The following is a 20,220-nucleotide window of genomic DNA, read 5'->3' as shown; positions in this document are numbered from 1 at the left end:
GAACTGTTCTTTTCAACAGGATTTTTGCAAGGTCAAAGGCTTGTTTATTAAGGTTCTAGAAGAAAAGGAAAAAATGTTTAAGAAAATTACGCTTGTTATCAAGCAATTTATGCTAGTCATTTCTGAACAGAAGGTGTGAAGCAAACTCTAAAGTATGCTATCTATGCATGAGTGTGATAGGTAGACAGACATTTTTTTTAATAAAATTTTTATTAATTTTTGTAGTTGAACAGCAAATACCAATATGATGCATTTACATACCCAAGCAAAAAAGATAATCCTACATGAGTGTGATAGGTAGACAGACATTTTTAATCTTGCCTTTTTACCAGTGAAAAACAGGTAGAAAAAGTGGGGGGGGGGGAATGACAAGCTTCTCCCCCACCCCATGTGAATGAACCTTACATTCATGAATGTTACTACAAATCTGTCCTTTTATAAATAGCAGAATATGATTCAGCAACATTCTGGCTCTGTGTGTGTGTTTGTGTTGGTGTGGGTGTAAAATCTTCCTAAATCCATTATTTAACCTTCTTTTTTTGGGGGGGACAGGGACAATTCCAAGTTGGCAATATAATACCAAGAGTTCTCCAGAACTGAACAAAATTTAAACAGCGGCCTTAAGTCTCGTGAGTCTATCAAGCTCTGTAATCTTTCAAGATTTTTCGCATCGTTGCACGATGCACCTCGTGACTTAACAAATCGCTAACCTCCGTTTTAAAATAACTTTTTTTAAAAAAAACAAACAACACAACCCTAGCAGGATCACAAATTATTAACGTCCCTAATTATATACTAATGGCAAAATGTAAGTAAAATACAGGCTGGTGCCTAGTTCCTGTCTTTATCAACGTGCCCCCTTGTAATTTTTCTGAACATCTTTGCATTTCAAAATAAGATCTATGCACCTATGAAAGTTGCAATGGGAGTAAGAGAAAGGAAAGATTGGCAGGAGGCCAGCAAGTTTTCCATTATTTTGGCAACACGTCCTGCAAGACTGAGGTGGGGAACTTGTGGACTTCAACTCCCAGAATTCCTGAGCCAGCCATGCTGGCTCAGGAATTCTGGGAGTTGAAGTCCACAGGTCATAAAAGGGCCATCGTTCCCCACCCCTGCTGTAAGAGGAGACTAAAAATTTCTATTCCAATACTGTTTGCTCAAAAGGGGAAAGCAATGGAAGCACCGAGTGGGGAAGCACTAATAAAGAAAATTATGTATTGCGCAGAACTAGACAAGATAACTAAAAGACTTAAAAAATCAGGAAGAAACAGAATTTTATCGAATCTGGAATAAATTCTACAAATGGAGGGAAAAAAGAATGGGGTCAACAGCAAAGATATAAATAGAGGCAGATACTAAGAAAGCACAGCTGTATATAGATATATCATATGTAGTTAATGTATAGCATGGACTGACAAGACAGAGATGTATATCAAAGACGATTTATCATGTTCAATGTTTTTAATCTTTTTTTTTCTCTTTTGTATTCAATAAAAATTAAAAAAAAATAAAATTTCTATCCCAAGAGTGCAAGAGCATTTTTTTTGTCTTTGCAAACCTTGTGTGCAGGAATGAGGTTGATAAGAATGGAGTCCAACAGTTCTTGAGTCACCCCGTCGCCTTCCATGATGATAGAACTCATCAAATCTAGCATATGCATTTGGACCTTCTGATTGTGGCTATTGCTAAATACAATAGGAAAATTAGATTATTAGCACTCGATTAAAACAACTTGTTGCTGAATTTTAGTCAATAATCTTTTCCACTTGTTTTTTTTTTTTAAATGACCAGTTACCCTAAAGCAGGGGTGTCAAACACAATTTCATTGAGGGCCGCATCAGCATTGCGGTTGCCCTCGGGGGGGGCGTAGGGGAGCAACCTACTGGGTGGGCGTGGATGGAGTGGGTGTGGCCTGCTGGGTGGGTGTGGCCAACGCTACATCATTCGCGTCAAGGGTGCCTGTGGGGGCCTGGGCAGGCGTGGGACAGATCTGAGGGTCTCTGGCAGAAGGGGGTGGGACCGGGGCAAGCGCCAAGGCATGGTCCATTTCTTCATTCCTCACAAAGGGTGACACCTCCCCAGCATGCACCCAGGGGACCGGGCCGACGCGACAGGGGCCGGTTCCTCGCTGTTTCCAGACGGCCTTGTGGAGCTAAGACTGAATGCGTTTCAGCATAGATGGCCACCACAAAATTGTACACTGGCTCCTGGCCAGCCTAGGCCAGACCCAAGGCAGCGGGGGCCGTTCCCTCACTGTTTCCAGGATGGCTTCGCGGGCCACATGAAACCACTTCGCGGGCCGCATCCGGCCCCCGGGCCTTGTGTTTGACATGTCTGCCCTAAAGATTGATGTGCAACGTTGCTAATAGTGTTTTTATAAAGCTGTAATAAAACACAATTATGTTGCAGAAGTACAGTATATCTTTAGTAGCACCACAGAATTAACATATTTGCACATGCACCTTTCCGAAACTGCACAACAGGCACGAGTACTCCAACTTACTTGATCACTGAAAAGAGGGTCCTAAAAAGCTGAATAAAAATTTCATTGCAATCTTCCAACTCAAAGCAGATGTTGTAAGATTTAACCCACGCTAAGTTCTACAAAAAAAAAAACCACAAAAAAACCAAGGCATTAATATTATCATTTCAATTCAACTACATGTATATGGCAAAAGGTCAGCATAACCTCAAACATAACTTGCCAATGAGGAAACACTGGTTTGTTGGGGGAAAAAAGCATCATAACATTTTTGTATGCTTTGATATTCATGATTAAAAAAGGTCGAACACCAAGAGTAAAAAGTACAAAAGTGTTAAAATTTATTGGGCCAAGCTTTCGCCGGAAACGTCCGGCATCATCAGCCAACATGGCACCTCGAGGTGCCGGCTCACGGACAAACAAAGGTGGATTCAGTGACCAAATGGACGAGAACTGTGGGAGCACCCTTTCCCCTGGGTCAGAAAGGACTGGATCCTGCGACAACTTGGGCAGACACTCCAGAGGAGTATTGCATACGAGGCTAGATGTTTTGCCCACGACTTCATCAAATTACCTGGGTCCAATGACGCGATCACGGTACCGGATGCAGACTGCAGACTCCAACGCTATATAAGACTCCTCCCATATTGCTGTATCATGGCCCTGATGATGCCGGACGTTTCCGGCGAAAGCTTGGCCCAATAAATTTTAACACTTTTGTACTTTTTACTCTTGGTGTTCGACCTTTTTTAATCATATATATATATATATATATTATATAGCCTTAAATTGTCTTCAACACAAACGGAACGAGTGTTTATTAAGCTACGATGTTCATTAGTAGCACAATGGAAGTTTTCTTGAGCACCGATACGTACTTGATTTAATTCGATGAAAATGCTTACCTCTAATAAGTAAAAGTATCTATTAAACTGAGGGCTTTTAGTGTCCTCTAATCCTTTTAACTGTCTTGTAATAAACAAAAATATATCCTGCAAAACAAGAAGAGAGGTTATTATTATTTTTAAATGAATTATGCTATCGGTAGAGTTCTATCTTGGGTTTTTTTTTTTGCAATTTAAGTGATACTCCCAGCAACTAAGAAAATTCACAAGACCTTTGTCCAGGTGTAATGATTAAACCGCAGTGGCGCTTAAAAGTTTGTGAAGGCTTTTGAGTTCACCATTTCTTCCCCAGAGCCATTCCACCGTGGTGGAGACCATCAGACAGGAATCTCTGGTAGAATTCTGAGCAAATGAGAGAAAGCTGTATTTGCTCAACGTGGATGGTGCCTTTATAGCCACCTATGTCTGCACCCTTCCTTTTCCAATCAATAAGGCATCATTTTAAGACAGTGGTTCTCAACCTTTTTAATGCCGCGACCCCAACTGGTCGTAAGTCGAGGACTAAACCGGTCGTAAGTCGAGGACTACCCAACCGGTCGTAAGTCGAGGACTTTCCCTGCCCGGGAGCGCCGCGCATGCGTGGTTCCGCCCCCTGCGCCGGCCGAGGCGTAGCTGGGAAGCGGCAGAGACGGAGCAGGCCGACCACCAGCTGGCCCAGCCCAAGGGAGGTAAGGCACCTGCCGGAAAAGGGGGAAAAATGGCGGACAAAAAAAATGGCGGACAGCCATGCTTGGCGACCCCCGTGAAATGGTCGATCGACCCCAAATGGGGTCCTGACCCACAGGTTGAGAACCACTGTTTTAAGAGAAGGTGATCCGTTACTAGAATCGTCTATAGTTGTGACGAAGGGGAAAGTCGTTTTTTTATATCTTTTTCTTTGCTACATTCTTTTTTTTTTTTTGAACAACTTTTATTGGTTTTTCAGGTTTTTACATCCAGGTGCTTAGGAAGCAGCGTGGTGACAGGTTAATCAATAGTCCAATAACAAAATCATTCATGCATATCTCAGGTTACATCAATAAGGATTCCTTCTCTAGTTCCCTTAAATATTATATCATGTTCATATTAATACATTTCTAACTAAAGCTCAGTCAATCAATACATTTAGCAATGACATTTTACTTATACATATCCAAACATTCTTATCTTTGTCCTGCTTTTTCTTTTCTGCATCTTCTATTTATTTTTTTTGTTCAGTTCTTTTTTGGGGGGGGGTCGTATGAGTTTTTGCCTTTTCACTCGTGATGCTTAATAAAAATGACCGCTGGAAAAATGTTTTAATTATTTTTTGCGTCAATGTGACTCAGGCACGATCAATAGGACAGGTCAAATATGACCTGTTCTCTACACAAGTCCTAAAACTAGATCAAGAGAAGCCAATGAAGCAAACGAAGTTGTAATCTACAAAGATCTCTTAATGCTAGCTCCTCCCTATATTGAAATATCTTATAGGGAAAGGTATTTAAGCGCCACTATATGGCTCAAGCTTACACGATCAAAGCGATATATGTTTTGAATTCATATACTCTTCCCCCCCTTAGCTGGCACTATCTGAAATTCTGCATTTCTGACTCACGTGGTTTGCTTGAGTAGCCATCAAACTGAGGCTAAAATTAAACTAATTTTAGTCAGACATACAAGCTTAATTTTTTTTTCCAACAAAAAAACAATGTAAATGTTTCTATTTCCTCTCCCTTTGGAAGAGGAAGCTGCAAGATTAATAGTTGCCTCAGTTTGTTCAGATAACTCTTAATCCTGGTTTATGATAATAATAATAATAATAATAATAATAATAATAATAATAATAATAATAATAATAATAATAATAATAATGATGATGATGATGATGATAAAGTTGGAAGGGACCTTGGAGGTCATCTAGTCCAACCCCCTGCTCAGGCAGGAAACCCTACACCATTTCAGACAAATGGCTGTCCAGTCTCTTCTTGAAAACTTCCAGTGTTGGAGCATTCACCGCTTCTGGAGGCAAACCATTCCACTGGTTGATTGTTCTCACTGTCAGGAAGTTTCTCCTTAGTTCCAGGTTGCTTCTCTCCTTGATCAGTTTCCACCCATTGCTTCTTGTTCTGCCTTCGGGTGCTTTGGAGAATAGCTTGACTCCCTCTTCTTTGGGGCAGCCCCTGAGATACTGGAACACTGCTATCATATCCCCCCTCGTCCTTCTCTTCCTTAAACTAGACCTACCCAATTCCAGCAACCGTTCCTTGTATGTTTTAGCCTCCAGTCCCCTAATCATCTTTGTTGCTCTTCTCTGCACTCTTTCTAGAGTCTCAGCATCTTTTGATGTTGAGCCTCAAATTTCTGTTGCTAAGTGAGATGGCTGTTAAATGGGTTTTGCCCCATTTTACCACCTTCCTTGCCCCTGCCGTTAAGTGAAAAGTCATCAAATGGGGCAAAATTTCACTTAACACGTTCCTCACTTAGCAACAGAAATGTTGGGCTCAATTGTGAGTTTCACTTAACACGTTCCTCAGTTAGCAACAGAAATGTTGGGCTCAATTGTGAGTTTCACTTAACACGTTCCTCAGTTAGCAACAGAAATGTTGGGCTCAATTGTGAGGACTACCTGTATCCATTATCAAGGTGCTCTTTGTATTCAGTCACGGATCATACCGTGTGATGTTTCATTTCCTCTATTTTTCTTTCTTTCTTTCCTTCCTTCCTTCCTTCCTTCCTCCCTCCCTCCCTCCCTCCCTCCCTCCCTCCCTTCCTATTCCTGCTTCATGGAGTTAGGTGGATCTGCAGCTTCCTGAAACAGATCAGGATCCTCTTTGATGTGTGGTCCAAAGACTCAGCTCCCTGTTCTGGGATGCTGTGAGGGTTCTGCTCTTTGCTTGTGCTCCCCGTAGCCAGCGTTGCGCCTAAGTCCCTCGTCCTTCTACAGCTACGTATCTGTTTCTGACTTAGCGAGACAACAATCATTTCTTTGAAAATCCCAAGAGCCCAAAAGTGGTGGAAATAATTCGTTAATTTACCTTGAGTTTGTCGTGTGAAGTATACGGTGCTTCAGGGGCATAAATTCGAAATATATCAGCCAAACAACAAGCTACAAGGAGACGGACATCTTTATTGGGGTTCCTGAGGAAGAATTCGGACGCAAGGTGCAAGGCTAAAGGGAGATACTGTTGTTTCTCATCGTCTGAATCCTGGTCCATGTCCATAAATGTTTTCACTACCATCTAGGAATCAACAAAAGAAGAGAAACATTTCCTATTTTCATTCAAACTGGAATATATACAATGAGTAAAGGCAGTCAAGCCTATCCATGTAACTGCAGTCCCCACAGAAAGGCAGGGATAATGACTTTTATTGTACTTCCTTAATTACTTATAAACAAGAGCTATCAAGGTCTTCAGCATATCATCTGTGCAGATTAAAAGATGTTTTTCCTCTTCTTTTTTTTTTTATTAAAAGTTTTATGAAGATTACAGTATAAACCCCCATATCCACCCCAACCCCCCCTCCCCCACTTCCCAGAGCTGAACACAGGGTTACAAATATAATCATCAAATTCTATCTGACATTAACCAACTATTAAAGTAACCAAATCCATAATGCGCTTTGACTCCCCTTTAACACAAATTTAAGCGAATTAAAATTAAACGTATTCATCACCTAAGTCAGTGGTTCTCAACCTTTTTAATGCCGCGACCCCAACCGGTCGTAAGTCAAGGACTAAACCGGTCGTAAGTCGAGGACTAAACCGGTCGTAAGTCGAGGACTAAACCGGTCGTAAGTCAAGGACTATCCAACCGGTCGTAAGTCGAGGACTTTCCCTGCCCGGGAGCGCCGCGCATGCGTGGTTCCGCCCCCTGCGCCGGCCGAGGCGTAGCTGGCAAGCGGCAGAGACAGAGCAGGCGAACCACCAGCTGGCCCAGCCCAAGGGAGGTAAGGCACCCGCCGGAAAAGGGGGGAAAAAATGGCGGACAAAAAAAATGGCCGACAGCCTTGCTTGGCGACCCCCATGAAATGGTCGATCGACCCCAAATGGGGTCCCGACCCACAGGTTGAGAACCACTGACCTAAGTATTAAACAATACAATACTAATGTTAAAAATAATAGTAATATCATATAATTAAAACTAACAAAAATTCCATTAAAATAAACTATTAATAATAACAATGCTCTAGAGTTTACTCATAACCCAAATGAAACTTTTTAGTCCCATATTTATTCTGAATATAATCTACCCATCTTCTCCAGACCGCGATGTATCTTTCTTGTGATTGATCCTTCAAATAAGCGGAAATTTTAGCCATTTCCGCTAAATTTGACACTTTAAGCGTCCATTCTTCTATAGCAGTGGTTCTCAACCTGTGGGTCGGGACCCCATTTGGGGTCGATCGACCATTTCATGGGGGTCGCCAAGCAAGGCTGTCCGCCATTTTTTTTGTCTGCCATTTTTTTTGTCCGCCATTTTTTCCCCTTTTCCGACGGGTGCCTTACCTCCCTTGGGCTGGGCCAGCTGGTGGTCGGCCTGCTCCATCTCTGCCGCTTGCCAGCTACGCCTCGGCCGGCGCAGGGGGCGGAACCACGCATGCGCGGCGCTCCCGGGCAGGGAAAGTCCTCGACTTATGACCGGTTGGGTAGTCCTCGACTTACGACCGGTTTAATCCTCGACTTATGACCGGTTTAGTCCTCGACTTACGACCGGTTGGGGTCGCGGCATTAAAAAGGTTGAGAACCACTGTTCTATAGCCTCTTCTTTAACATATTCTTAGTCGCTGGGCAGAATAACTAAGCCTGTCTCCTGATTATAGAGCTAGAGGCTTGGACATTACAGTAAAGAAGCATTTCCTTGCCCTGTAACTCCATTCAAACCCGCTAAATTCTGTTTCTTACCGTTCAATGTATTGGGTCCCAAACAGGTTCTGCAATAAGAACGTCGGAAAACCTGATGCTTTTTTTTGACTCGTCACTAGCTACTGGTTCATTCAATCTTAGACATAAAGCCTGAGGCACCACTGCATTTCAGAACTGTCCAGGTATTATTTCTCCTTTCTTGGTTTTTACATCGGGGGTGTCAAACTGCTGGCCTGCGGGCCGGAGGCGCCACGCGGAAGCCGCACCCGCCCCGTTGCCGGCAATGGCAAAACCGTCCCGAGAGGTCGCGAGTTTGACATGTCTGATTTACGTAGTGCCCCCCACTATACCTGCCCTGGCCCATGAACCATCCATCTCTTCTTTCCAAAAGCCAAAAAGCCTTGCTCCCATCTCCACTTTATAATAATAATAAAGTTGGAAGGGACCTTGGAGGTCATCGAGTCCAACCCCCTGCTCAGGCAGGAAACCTTACACCATTTCAGACAAAGGGCTGTCTAGTCTCTTCTTAAAAACTTCCAGTGTTGGAGCATTCACTGCTTCTCGAGGCAGGTTGTTCCACTGGTTAATTGTTCTCACTGTCAGGAAGTTTCTCCTTAGTTCCAGATTGCTTCTCTCCTTGATTAGTTTCCACCCGTTGCTTCTTGTCCTGCCTTCAGGCACCTTGGAAAATAGCTTGACTCCCTCTTCTTTGGGGCAGCCCCTGAGATATTGGAACACTGCTATCATGTCCCCCCTCGTCCTTCTCTTCATTAAACTAGACATACCCAATTCCAGTAACCATTCTTTATATGTTTTAGCCTCCAGTCCCCTGATCATCTTTGTTGCTCTTCTCTGCACTCTTTCTAGAGTCTCAGCATCTTTTTTACATCGTGGTGACCAAAACTGGATGCCGTATTCCAAGTGTGGCATATATTTCTTAAGACTTTGCCTTATGTGCCGTGGACTTTCTGCAAGTCTGATTTGGTCATCACTCCGTATACACAACGCGCATTAACTAATCCACCGACTGATCCTTAATGACTCTGTTCCTAATACCCAACTAACACTGCCCAACTCTTTGTGATCCCCGCAACAGTCTATACACACACTCTGTTCCCTTCCCCTCCTACCGGCCTCTCGCACTGTGTTTGAGGAAACCACCTCTTGCCAAATTGGCTGTCTCCCAGGGGAATGCAACAGTTATGGTCTAAATCACTTTGATAAAAATCTTACTAGTTTTTCTGGTTTAGCTTCATGCTGGTTTCTGGGGCCACAGCAGCCAGTCGTCTGTTCTGGCCTCACCTCCCTCTCCGTTTCGCCAGCAGGGCCGATTTGATTTAAATCAAGTCCCATTTAAGTCACGCATTAAATCGGGATTTGAATCGCTGGTTCAAAAAGGCTCGATATAAAAATCGACGCGATTTAAATTGTAATTTTTAAAGAGCAAGCTGTCATCTCTGTCCCGCAGCGGCTCCTCTTCTGACCCGCTGTCGACTCACCGACAATGCCACACACTTTAACGGGACGGCTGGTGGTGCGGCAGTGACACCACAAGGTGAGGGACGTGGCGGGCAGCAGGAGAGTGGACGCCCGCTAACGGGCGCTGCCAGGATGGATCTGAAACGACAGCTGCTCTTTAAACGTAAGGACTCATTCTTGCTGGGAGCTAGAATCTTTAATATTATTATTTGCAAACAAAATGAAGGTATCCGGTTTAGAATAATAAGCTGCCGGGTTAGTAAAATGGCAATATCAGAACCGATGTTAGCTTAATAGGTTAATCCACACATAGTTGGAGAACTACTTAAATTCTTTTATTTAACTAAAACACTCAGAGCCTGAGGGATAGAATCAAGATCACGTGAAGTGTTAATACCACTTTACAAGGCCTTGGTAAGGCCACACTTGGAATCCTGCATCCAGTTTTGGTCACCACGATGTAAAAAAGATGTTGAGATTCTAGAAAGAGGACAGAGAAGGGCAACAGAGATGATCAGGGGACTGGAGGCTAAAACATATAAGGAACGGTGGCTGGAATTGGGAATGTCTAGTTTAATGAAGAGAAGGACGAGGGGGGACAGGATAGCAGTCTTCCAGTATCTCAAGGGTTGCCCCAAAGAAGAGGGAGTCAAGCTATTCTCCAAAGCGCCTGAAGGCAGGACAAGAAGCAACGGATGGAAACTGATCAAGGAGAGAAGCAACCTGGAACTAAGGAGAAATTTTAGGACAGTGAGGACAATTAACCAGTGGAACCACCTGCCTCCAGAAGCGGTGAATGCTCCAACACTGGAAGTTTTTAAGAAGAGACTGGACAGTCGTTTGTCTGAAATGGTGTAGGGTTCCTGCCTGAGCAGGGGGTTGGACTCGATGACCTTCAAGGTCCCTTCCAACTTTATTATTATTATTATTATTATTATTATTATTATTATTATTATTATTATTATTATTATTATTATTATTATTATTATTATTATTATTATTATTATTATTATTATTATTCGAACCACGGGAAAGCAACCAAATATCCTTTCCTGACTGATTAAATGGATGTATGGGGAAACTGTGTTATTAGCATACTGCTCAGCTGTTTCTCAATTTACAGCTCAGGAAGTAAATGGGTTCTTATCAAACACTTGACGTAAAAAAAACCCTCTTTCATACCGGGACTGAACAAACCACAATCAAATATATTGGGGGGGGGTGTCACAGGGCATTGTTCTGGAGAGCTCAATTCACCACACAAAATACACTCCCCAATGGGCTTTTCAAGCTTTCTCCGTTGTAATTAGGCTTTAAAATAACTTCTGCTGACACAACAAAGGTGGTTATTTTAACACCTGATTGCAGCACATGGGGGGCTGCCCTTTCAAACCAGTGATCTCATGAACGCTACCCAGTTAAGCTTAGAGCTTTAAAATAACCTTGCTAAAAACAATGGAGGTTGCTTAAAAGAATATGAAAGGCAGAAGAATTATCAATTAAGTGATAATACCTTTTCTTTCCCCTCCCCCCCAAGGATGTGGGGGCAGAGCAGATTTTGAAAAAAATGAGAAATCCTTTAAAAGAGCTTGCAAGAAAGCTGGGAAGTTTCTGGTGTGTGTGTGTGTGTGTGTGTGAGAGAGAGAGAGAGAGAGAGAGAGAGAGAGAGAGAGAGAGAGAGAGAGAGAGAGAGAGAGAGACTCAACGTACAACTGCAACTGGGACTGAAAAATTCATTGTTCAAGGGGTGTGGTTGTTATGCAAGACATCATATGACGACAATTTGCAACCTTTCCTACTGGATTTCCCATTAACCATGTTTGTCGGAAGTTGGCTGGGAAGGTTGCAAACGATGATCACGTGACCATGGGATGCTGCAACTGTTGTAAGCACAAGTGGGTTGAAGTCACCTTTTCCCACCATTTTCATAACTCTGAATAGTCGCTAAACTAAGAGTTGTAAATCGAGGATTATCTGAGTATTAGATTAGATAACCTTTACTGTCATTTTTTTTTTTTACTGTGGGCACAACGGCCCACGTTAAAAAATGAAATTTAGTCACTTGCTCTCAAAAGCGTACCCGTACATAACACACATTTAAACATACTGTATACAACAGAGGTCTCCAAACTGGACAGCTGGAAGACTTGTGGACTTCAACTCCCAGAATTCCCCAGCCAGCGTGGGGAACCACAATCCCACAATGGAGAAATAAGTGCCACGAATCCAAGGATGGGCTTACTTTGTGCTTCTGCGGCATATCTGCGAGCTATTTATTGTTCAGTGTTGCAGATGACTTTTTTAAAAAAGGGAACAATTCAGGAACCATTTTGCTTTCGAATATTTCAAATTCCCACAGGGTAAATTAAAAACTGTACCCAGCAGTTCAGAAAACAGTCTCAAGTTTATAAAGATACCAAGGACCATGGACATTTTTGGTGTGCTTCAGCTAAAATGAATCTTATTGCCCACCTTCTTCCTCTTATGATTTGGGGCCTGTATAGTATATAATTGGCTTGCATAATACGCTGGATATAGAGACAGCTCCATATCCACATATTATACAGGCAGGGTTTTTATTTTCTGCTTAGCATTAGAAACTTTTAAACATACTATATAAAACAGGGGCCTTCAAACTGGACAGCTTTAAGACTGTGGACTTCAACTCCTCAATCTGGCTGAGGAATTCTGGGAGTTGAAGTCCACCAGTCTTAAAGCTGCCAAGTTCGAAGATCCCTGATATACAACATATGTATAAGATCTACACCAGTGGTGGCAAACCTATGGCATGGGTGTCAAAGGCGGCACTCAGAGCCCTCTCTGTGGGCACCCGCACCGTCGCCCCAGTCCTAGGCCTTCAGCTGGGTTTTATAAAACCTTTTTGCTTTAGGCCTCCGCCGCCGTGTGCAAAAAAAAAAAAAAGGTTCAATCAATCAGTCAATTTCAACTTCTCGCGGGAAAAAAAAAGATCTCGCAAAGTTGGAATTGATTGATTGAACTTTTTAGTCCCGCCCAGTCTGCCGTTACCACCGCAGCCACGCCCACCCAATGGGCCACGCCCACCCGGCACCCGACGATGCATACGTGGGTTTTGGGTTGCAGTTTGGGCACTCGGTCTCTAAAAGGTTCGCCATCACTGACCGACACCCTTACCTGTAAGTAACATATAAATATTATTCACTGTCCATCTTGAATACATAACGGAAGGAGGAAGCTTGAGAATTCACAAGGTTAATACTGGATGGCAGAAAACTGTGACTGAATCTGGAGGATCTGCTTCGGATACCACGGAGCCTCCCTCCCTCCCAGAAGGCAACAAGGAAAACAGGTCACACATTATTTAGGTGAAGAAGATAACGTGTCGGCCTGAATCGCTAAACCACCATCGTCAAATGCCCCGGTGGTTTATTTGGGAACGAGGATGGGATTTCAAGCATCAGCTTTCCTCCGTCTCTTTCCTACCTGGCTAGCAAGGATGCTGTTAGACCAGCGGTTCTCAACCTATGGGTCGCGACCCCATTTGGGGTCGATCGACCATTTCACGGGGGTCGCCAAGCAAGGCTGCCCGCCATTTTTGCCCCCTTTTCCGGCGGGTGCCTTACCTCCCTTGAGCTGGGCCAGCTGGTGGTCGGCCTGCTCCGTCTCTGCCGCTTGCCAGCTACGCCTCGGCCGGCGCAGGGGGCGGAACCACGCATGCGCGGCACTCCCGGGCAGGGAAAGTCCTCGACTTACGACCGGTTGGGTAGTCCTCGGCTTACGACCGGTTTAGTCCTCGACTTACGACCGGTTGGGGGGGTCGCGGCATTAAAAAGGCGCTCCCGGGCAGGAAAAGTCCTCGACTTACGACCGGTTGGGTAGTCCTCGGCTTACGACCGGTTTAGTCCTCGACTTACGACCGGTTGGGGGGGTCGCGGCATTAAAAAGGTTAAGAACCACTGTGTTAGACAGAACTCTTCCCTGGATATTTTGTGCTTTTTTGGGGGGGGGTCCTTCACTGATCCATTTTTGACTCAAGAGCAAAGCCAAAAAAACTGGGCAAGGAACGAAGAGAAATCTATTTTGCTTTCGTTTTCTAGAGTTAAGATCCCAAGTTGAATCTCTTAAGCTGTTTTGGTTTTGAACTACAATATATGAGATATATCCATGGATTTTCCTATGTGATCCATTATTGCTGAAGTAATCTTGCTGGGGTTTTGTTTTTGGTTTTTTTAATTAAACATTGTTTGCATTTATGAAGTGAACGAACTGAATAATAATTCAGATACTGTTTCAGTTAAGACAGTTCAAAATAATCTACTACCGAAACATCAGCAAACATGCCAGCAACCATATTTATAATTAGATTTGCCAACCTACACAATTATTATTAATAAGGTAAGGAACCTCGTTTGTTCCTTCAATCTAAACCTATAGGAAGTAAGAAAACCCAATGTACTTTCACGCGGTTGTCAAGTTGTAAGGCAATACAAACTTTGCAGAGCAGAAATAAATCTTTTGTGAAAACTTATAAGGACAAAGCAATTATATTACAAAGCTGGATGCCCTCATGATCTGGAAAATTGGTCAGGCAGGAGAGACATTTTAGTGTAGCTTCACACTAGCTTCTTAAAATAGCTATTCCTCTTTTTCTTTTGCAGACCGCTGTCAGCTCGTTTATACTAAAAATGAATGGAGATCAGAAGCAATTAAATACTTAATTGTAAAGAAATGCCATGAAAACATTCACTGGTTGAGTGTACTGCTTTGCAACTAGCTTAAATTCCCTCTTATTAAATTTATTAAAAGGATCCCAAAAGCAAAATTTCAAAGGTAAGGTTAGGGAACTTGGTAGGAGCTAAGAGTACCACAGCTATATGGCTATTTTGTTTTATTTTTTAGTTCTATCTATGATCAAAATGTCTAGATTGCTTTACCTGCTAATTTTACCATATGTTTAACTTTCAAGGCACATTGGCATATCAGAAGAGGGTCAAAGCAAGCCCTGGGTCTTCACATTTCAGAACTGCAACATCCACCACCCCAAATTATTGGCCATTTCTATCTGGAGCTTGCGTGAATCACAGCTCAACATCTGGAAAGCCGCAAACTCGCTATCCTGTTTAAAGTGTTGCAACTGAAACCATCCCCAAAGTGCTTTTTCACGAGAGCTGAAGAAGCTTCTGGGATGAGAAGCGAAACGTCTTCAAAGAAAAACAAAAAAGTCTTCCTGAAAAAGCACCTTTGGGATCACTGTGACCTGGGTGACCGAGAATCTCCACAGGCAACTCAAATCAATAGATTGTTTAGCTACTGTAGGTCTAATTCAACTTTATTTCAGTGTGTCTCCTCAACAGCTATGACATATTTAACAGTGCCACCTTGGTATCTGAACACTGCAACAACCCTAGTCAGGGATTTAAAAAAAGGGGCTCAACTAATTTCTGCCGATCGGTTTGTTTTGTGGTCATCCTAATGCAGAAACAGAGATGAAGCTATTAAGTGAAAAACAGGAATTGCTACAGGAATTACTCCCTACTTCCAGGGCTGTGGAGTCGGAGGAAATTTTGGGTACCTGGAGTCGGAGTCGGCAAACAATGCACCGACTCCGACTCCTACTAAATTTAGATTGGAATTTTACAGTTTTTGGTTTTGGTTCATACAGAGAAGCTTTGTTTTTGTTCTAAAACAACCAAATAATGTGGTTTGTATTTTTGAACTGGTAAAGTTCCTGGTTCCTGATGTTTATGCCTGCTGCTACTATCCAGCCACTTGATTAATTAAATTAATAAAAAAAAAATTAATAAACCTTTGTTGTTTTCATTGTGTTTGTCTTTTGCTTAAACTGTTCAATACAGTAGACTGTTGGCTTCCCAGCCAGTAGTCCTGTGGTAATGACATGTATGTTGCCTTTCTTTCCTTCAAGGAATGTATAAAATACATTCGCATATTAATACAGAGGAGTCGGAGTCATGGAGTCGGAGTCGGAAGTACAAAAAACTGAGGAGTCGGAACATTTATCTACCGACTCCACAGCCCTGCCTACTTCAGCGTCAATCCTTGGACCACATAGAGTGGATTAAACAGAGGCGCAGAAGAACAGCAGATGGATGCAACCTAACAGATCATCTTATTATCCCATTGTTATGAACAGGGAGTTATTTAAACATGATCTATTCAATGTAAACGTATTTTCAAAAAGGAAAAAGATAGTCAAGACAGCTTCTGACCAAACTAGGGAAAAAAAGTCAGGTAAAGCACGGCTCTCAACCTGCATTTAAGGCCAATATCTATCTATCTATATATAATTAATCTGTAAGGGCCTCCTGGCACTTTCCCTGATTGCCAGGAGACCTTCACAATGATACGCCCGTGTGCAGGGTTGCTATTAATTAGTGCGATGCTTACGACAAGAAAAGGGCTGATGAAATTCTTGCATTTCCAATCCACCTCAACAACTCTTAATGAATTAGTCCACAGAAGATCACGGTATTGATTTACAAAATCCACTGGGGTCCAGGACAGCTGGATACGATGAAGGCTAGTGCAGTGGTTCTCAACCTTTTTAATGCCGCGACCCCAACCGTTCGTAAGTCGAGGACTAAACCGGTCGTAAGTTGAGGACTAAACCGGTCGTAAGTCGAGGACTACCCAACCGGTCGTAAGTCGAGGACTTTCCCTGCCCGGGAGCGCCGCGCATGCGTGGTTCCGCCCCCTGCGCCGGCCGAGGCGTAGCTGGGAAGCGGCAGAGATGGAGCAGGCTGACCACCAGCTGGCCCAGCCCAAGGGAGGTAAGGCACCTGACGGAAAAGGGGGGAAAATGGCGGACAAAAAAAAATGGCGGACAAAAAAATGGCGGACAGCCATGCTTGGCGACCCCCATGAAATGGTCGATCGACCCCAAATGGGGTCCCGACCCACAGGTTGAGAACCACTGGGCTAGTGGATCGACCTAAAATCAGTATCAAAAGATTACCAACACAACACGCCCGTGCATATATACAGAGACTGCAAGAATAACTGCGATCTGAAGAACAATTTACTTAGGTTACCTTCCAAGTTAAAACTGCTCCAAACCAAAAATGGGAACAGTTATCTGCAATCATCAAAATGCAGCCCATAGGTGATAGCCTCGTAAAATGTGGTTTAAAGCAGTGGTTCTCAACCTGTGGTCTGAGGACCACTGGGAGGGGGGAACTTTATGGGGAAAACTGAACTTTAGAAATTGGAAAAAAAAGATAGTGACGTGAAAAAATAGAATGGAAGCGCGGATACTGAGTTTGGACCAACCGATTGCTGGTGAAGATGAATTTTTAACACAGGCTGGGTTGAGAGATAAATAACATTTATCAGATGTTACCCAACTGCAATATTTACATCTGTAACACTTGTTAATAACATTATAAGAACCGTTAGCAGCATTTTGAGCTTCCGAGACGCACAAGATACTAGAATAACTTGTTAAATCCTTTAAAACTAAATATATATATATATATATATATTAGTTTTTATAGATATTGGTTATTAATCAACTAATTTGATACGTATATGCCAATAAATGGGAGGAATAAAGAAGGAGAGTTCTTTCTATCACTTTCTGATGTTAGTCCTAGCCAGGACTTCACGATAAGTCCTAAAAAGTGTCTCAGACGTAATCTCAGAATATGAACCTGCTACGCTACTAACATGTAACTATGTTTAGTATTTTCAAAATGGCCCACAGAAGGTTCTGGATCTGCGCCCTCTTGGGTTCCGGAATTTTTTATCTTTCACAAAGCTTTCTCCTCCTTCACCAACACCATTTGTTTAGAAGTATTGTTGTTGTTGTTGTTAGTTGCGAAGTTGTGTCCGACATATCGCGACCCCATGGACAACGTTCCTCCAGGCCTTCCTGTCCTCTGCCATCTTCTGGAGTCCATTGAAGCTCACGCCTACTGCTTCAGTGACTCCATCCAGCCCCCTCCTTCTCTGTCGTCCCCTTCTTCTCTTGCCCTCAATCTTTCCCAGCATTAGGGTCTTCTCCAGTGAGTCCTTCCTTCTCATTAGGTGGCCAAAGGACTTGAGTTTCAGCTTCAGGATCTGGCCTTCTAAAGAGCAGTCGGGGTTGATCTCTTCTAGGACTGACCGGTTGGATCGCCTTGCAGTCCAAGGGAGTCGCAGGAGTCTTCTCCAGCACCAGAGTTCAAAGGCCTCAATTCTTTGGCGCTCAGCCTTTCTTATGGTCCAACTTCCACAGCCATACATTGCAACTGGGAAAACCATGGCCTTGACTATACGCACTTTTGTTGGCAGGGTGATGTCTCTGCTTTTTAGTATGCTGTCTAGATTTGCCATAGCTTTCCTACCCAGGAGCAAGCGTCTTTTAATTTAGGTATGTGCCTTGCCCCAAAACTAGAGCTTATTTTGGGGGTAGGGCATATATTAAGCCCTCCCCCCAAAATCAAGCTAGGGCTTATTTTCAGGGTAGGCCTTACTTTCGGGGAAACAGGATAAATTCCAGCCCGATTTTCTCCAGTTTTGTTTTCAGAGCAAAATTAATTAAACAACTACATAGCCCAGATATTGCCAGTGTCTTTCAAAAGGGATGCAAAAACAACTTGAAGTGGTTGGATTTATCTATTTTTCTTCCAACATATCCAACGCTCGCCGCCTCCATATAAAGAAGCGGGCAGAAGCTTGCTCTTACATGCACCAGCCATGTTTACTTCTTTCACAAGAGACCACATATTATTGTTCTATCAAGATTGACATGTGTTCAATTTTCTCCAGTTTCTAGCAAACATTCTCCCAAAGTACAAAAAAAAAGTTAGCCTCTTGCACTAATGCTTCAGTAGTTGTGATGTGTCATTATGCAGATGAATGTCATGCTTTAAGGAGCGCTAGTCAAATATGTTCGTGGCTATTGAAATTTCTGAGCATTCATAAATAGTTAGCACGTACCATCCAATGCAATCTGACAAGAAATTAAACTAGATATAAACTGAGTGAGGACCTAGTATAGAATGACATTAATTAAAAAAAATAAATAACCGAAAGAAAATATTGAAATTTCCATCTTAAAATATTTAAAGATATCTCAAAGTTACCACCAGGCAGTTATAATAATAATAATAATGATAAAGTTGGAAGGGACCTCGGAGGTCATCTAGTCCAACCTCCTGCAGGGATCTTTCAAACGCGGAGATGACACAAGTGTTTGACGAAGAAGGAAAAGACAGAAGCAACAACACACACACACACACAAAAAGGAAGAAAAACGTGCAATACGATTGTAATAAACGAACGCATTCACGTAAAGCGGTTTCTCTAATTCCATAAACAGAATTCATCTCCTACTATAGTTCATTCTACTTCTCAGATTTTCAACGCTGCTGGACTTCCAGACGACGCTTGGGTGGCTTACAAATTTAAAATAATACATGAAATTAAAAAAAGAAACGTTACAGTTGCCAAAGAGAAGAAAATGTAGGAAATGGCTTCAGTTTGCAAATTCATTTGTTCAATGCCCTAGCCAAGCTCTGGCCCACTAACTAGGACATATAGTGCCAGCATAACAGATGCAATCTTCCTTCTTCGCTCAGCAAACCTTCAGCGAAGTCTTTCTCAAAAAGTCAATCCTTAAGACAAAGTGGCAGAACAATTTTGTAATAAAAAGCACAAGCAGTCCTCGATATACAACCGCAATTATTTCTCTTGTAAGTCTTTGCTGTCCTTAAGTCAAGCCAGAACTGATTTTACCACCATTTTTTACGACGACGACGATGATGATGATGAAGCAAATCTGCAGCCATTAAGCAAACGCCGCAAACTTAATTCTCCTGAATAGGCATTATTTCCCCCAGAAATTGACCCAAAAAAACACAAAAAAGGTGGCAAATCACCATCATGTAACCGCAGGATACTGAAACTGGTCATAAAAGCAAGCGCTAGATTGCCCGGCGCCCAAACTGCAATCACGTGACCACGGGGGGACGATGCAACAGTCGTAAGGGCAAAGACTGGACTTTTTCGGCAACGTCGTAACTTTGAACGGTTGCTAAATGAACGGTTGTAAATTGAGGACTGACTTGTAAGGAAAAGGCAGGAAGGATCTGTGACTTCGTAGGTTTTCTTGAGGTCAGGCCCAAGCCCACCCAGAGACGACATAGCAAAGTCCAACTGTGTTCAATCCTTTATCTGTTTACGCCAGTGGTTCTCAACCTTTTTAATGCTGCGACCCCAACCGGTCGTAAGTCAAGGACTAAACCGGTCGTAAGTCGAGGACTAAACCGGTCGTAAGTCGAGGACTAAACCGGTCGTAAGTCGAGGACTAAACCGGTCGTAAGTCGAGGACTTTCCCTGCCCGGGAGCGCCACGCATGCGTGGTTCTGCCCCCTGCGCCGGCCGAGGCGTAGCTGGCAAGCGGCAGAGACGGAGCAGGCCGACCACCAGCTGGCCCAGCCCAAGGGAGGTAAGGCACCCGCCGGAAAAGGGGGAAAAAATGGCGGACAAAAAAAATGGCGGACAGCCTTGCTTGGCGACCCCCGTGAAATGGTCGATCGACCCCAAATGGG

General features: G+C 43.2%; 1 protein-coding gene across 1 annotated transcript in view; it reads right to left on the bottom strand.

Annotated features, from left to right (window-relative positions):
- PDS5A (PDS5 cohesin associated factor A) overlaps positions 1 to 20,220 on the bottom strand; it is a 66,223-nt gene that overhangs the window by 38,047 nt on the left and 7,956 nt on the right. Inside the window, exons 3-6 of the mRNA XM_015831957.1 lie at positions 6,384 to 6,587; positions 3,388 to 3,474; positions 2,504 to 2,601; positions 1,559 to 1,685 (exon numbers count right to left, since the gene is read on the bottom strand). Coding sequence (XP_015687443.1) covers positions 1,559 to 1,685; positions 2,504 to 2,601; positions 3,388 to 3,474; positions 6,384 to 6,587 — 516 coding nt within the window. The remainder of the gene's footprint in view (positions 1 to 1,558; positions 1,686 to 2,503; positions 2,602 to 3,387; positions 3,475 to 6,383; positions 6,588 to 20,220) is intronic.

The sequence above is a fragment of the Protobothrops mucrosquamatus genome, unplaced genomic scaffold (assembly GCF_001527695.2).
Source record: "Protobothrops mucrosquamatus isolate PMUCROS unplaced genomic scaffold, P.Mucros_1.0 scaffold_292, whole genome shotgun sequence".
In the NCBI taxonomy this organism is placed as follows: Eukaryota; Metazoa; Chordata; class Lepidosauria; order Squamata; family Viperidae; genus Protobothrops; species Protobothrops mucrosquamatus.
Note: the sequence above shows the minus strand (reverse complement) of the source record. Positions and strands in the feature narration are given on the sequence as shown.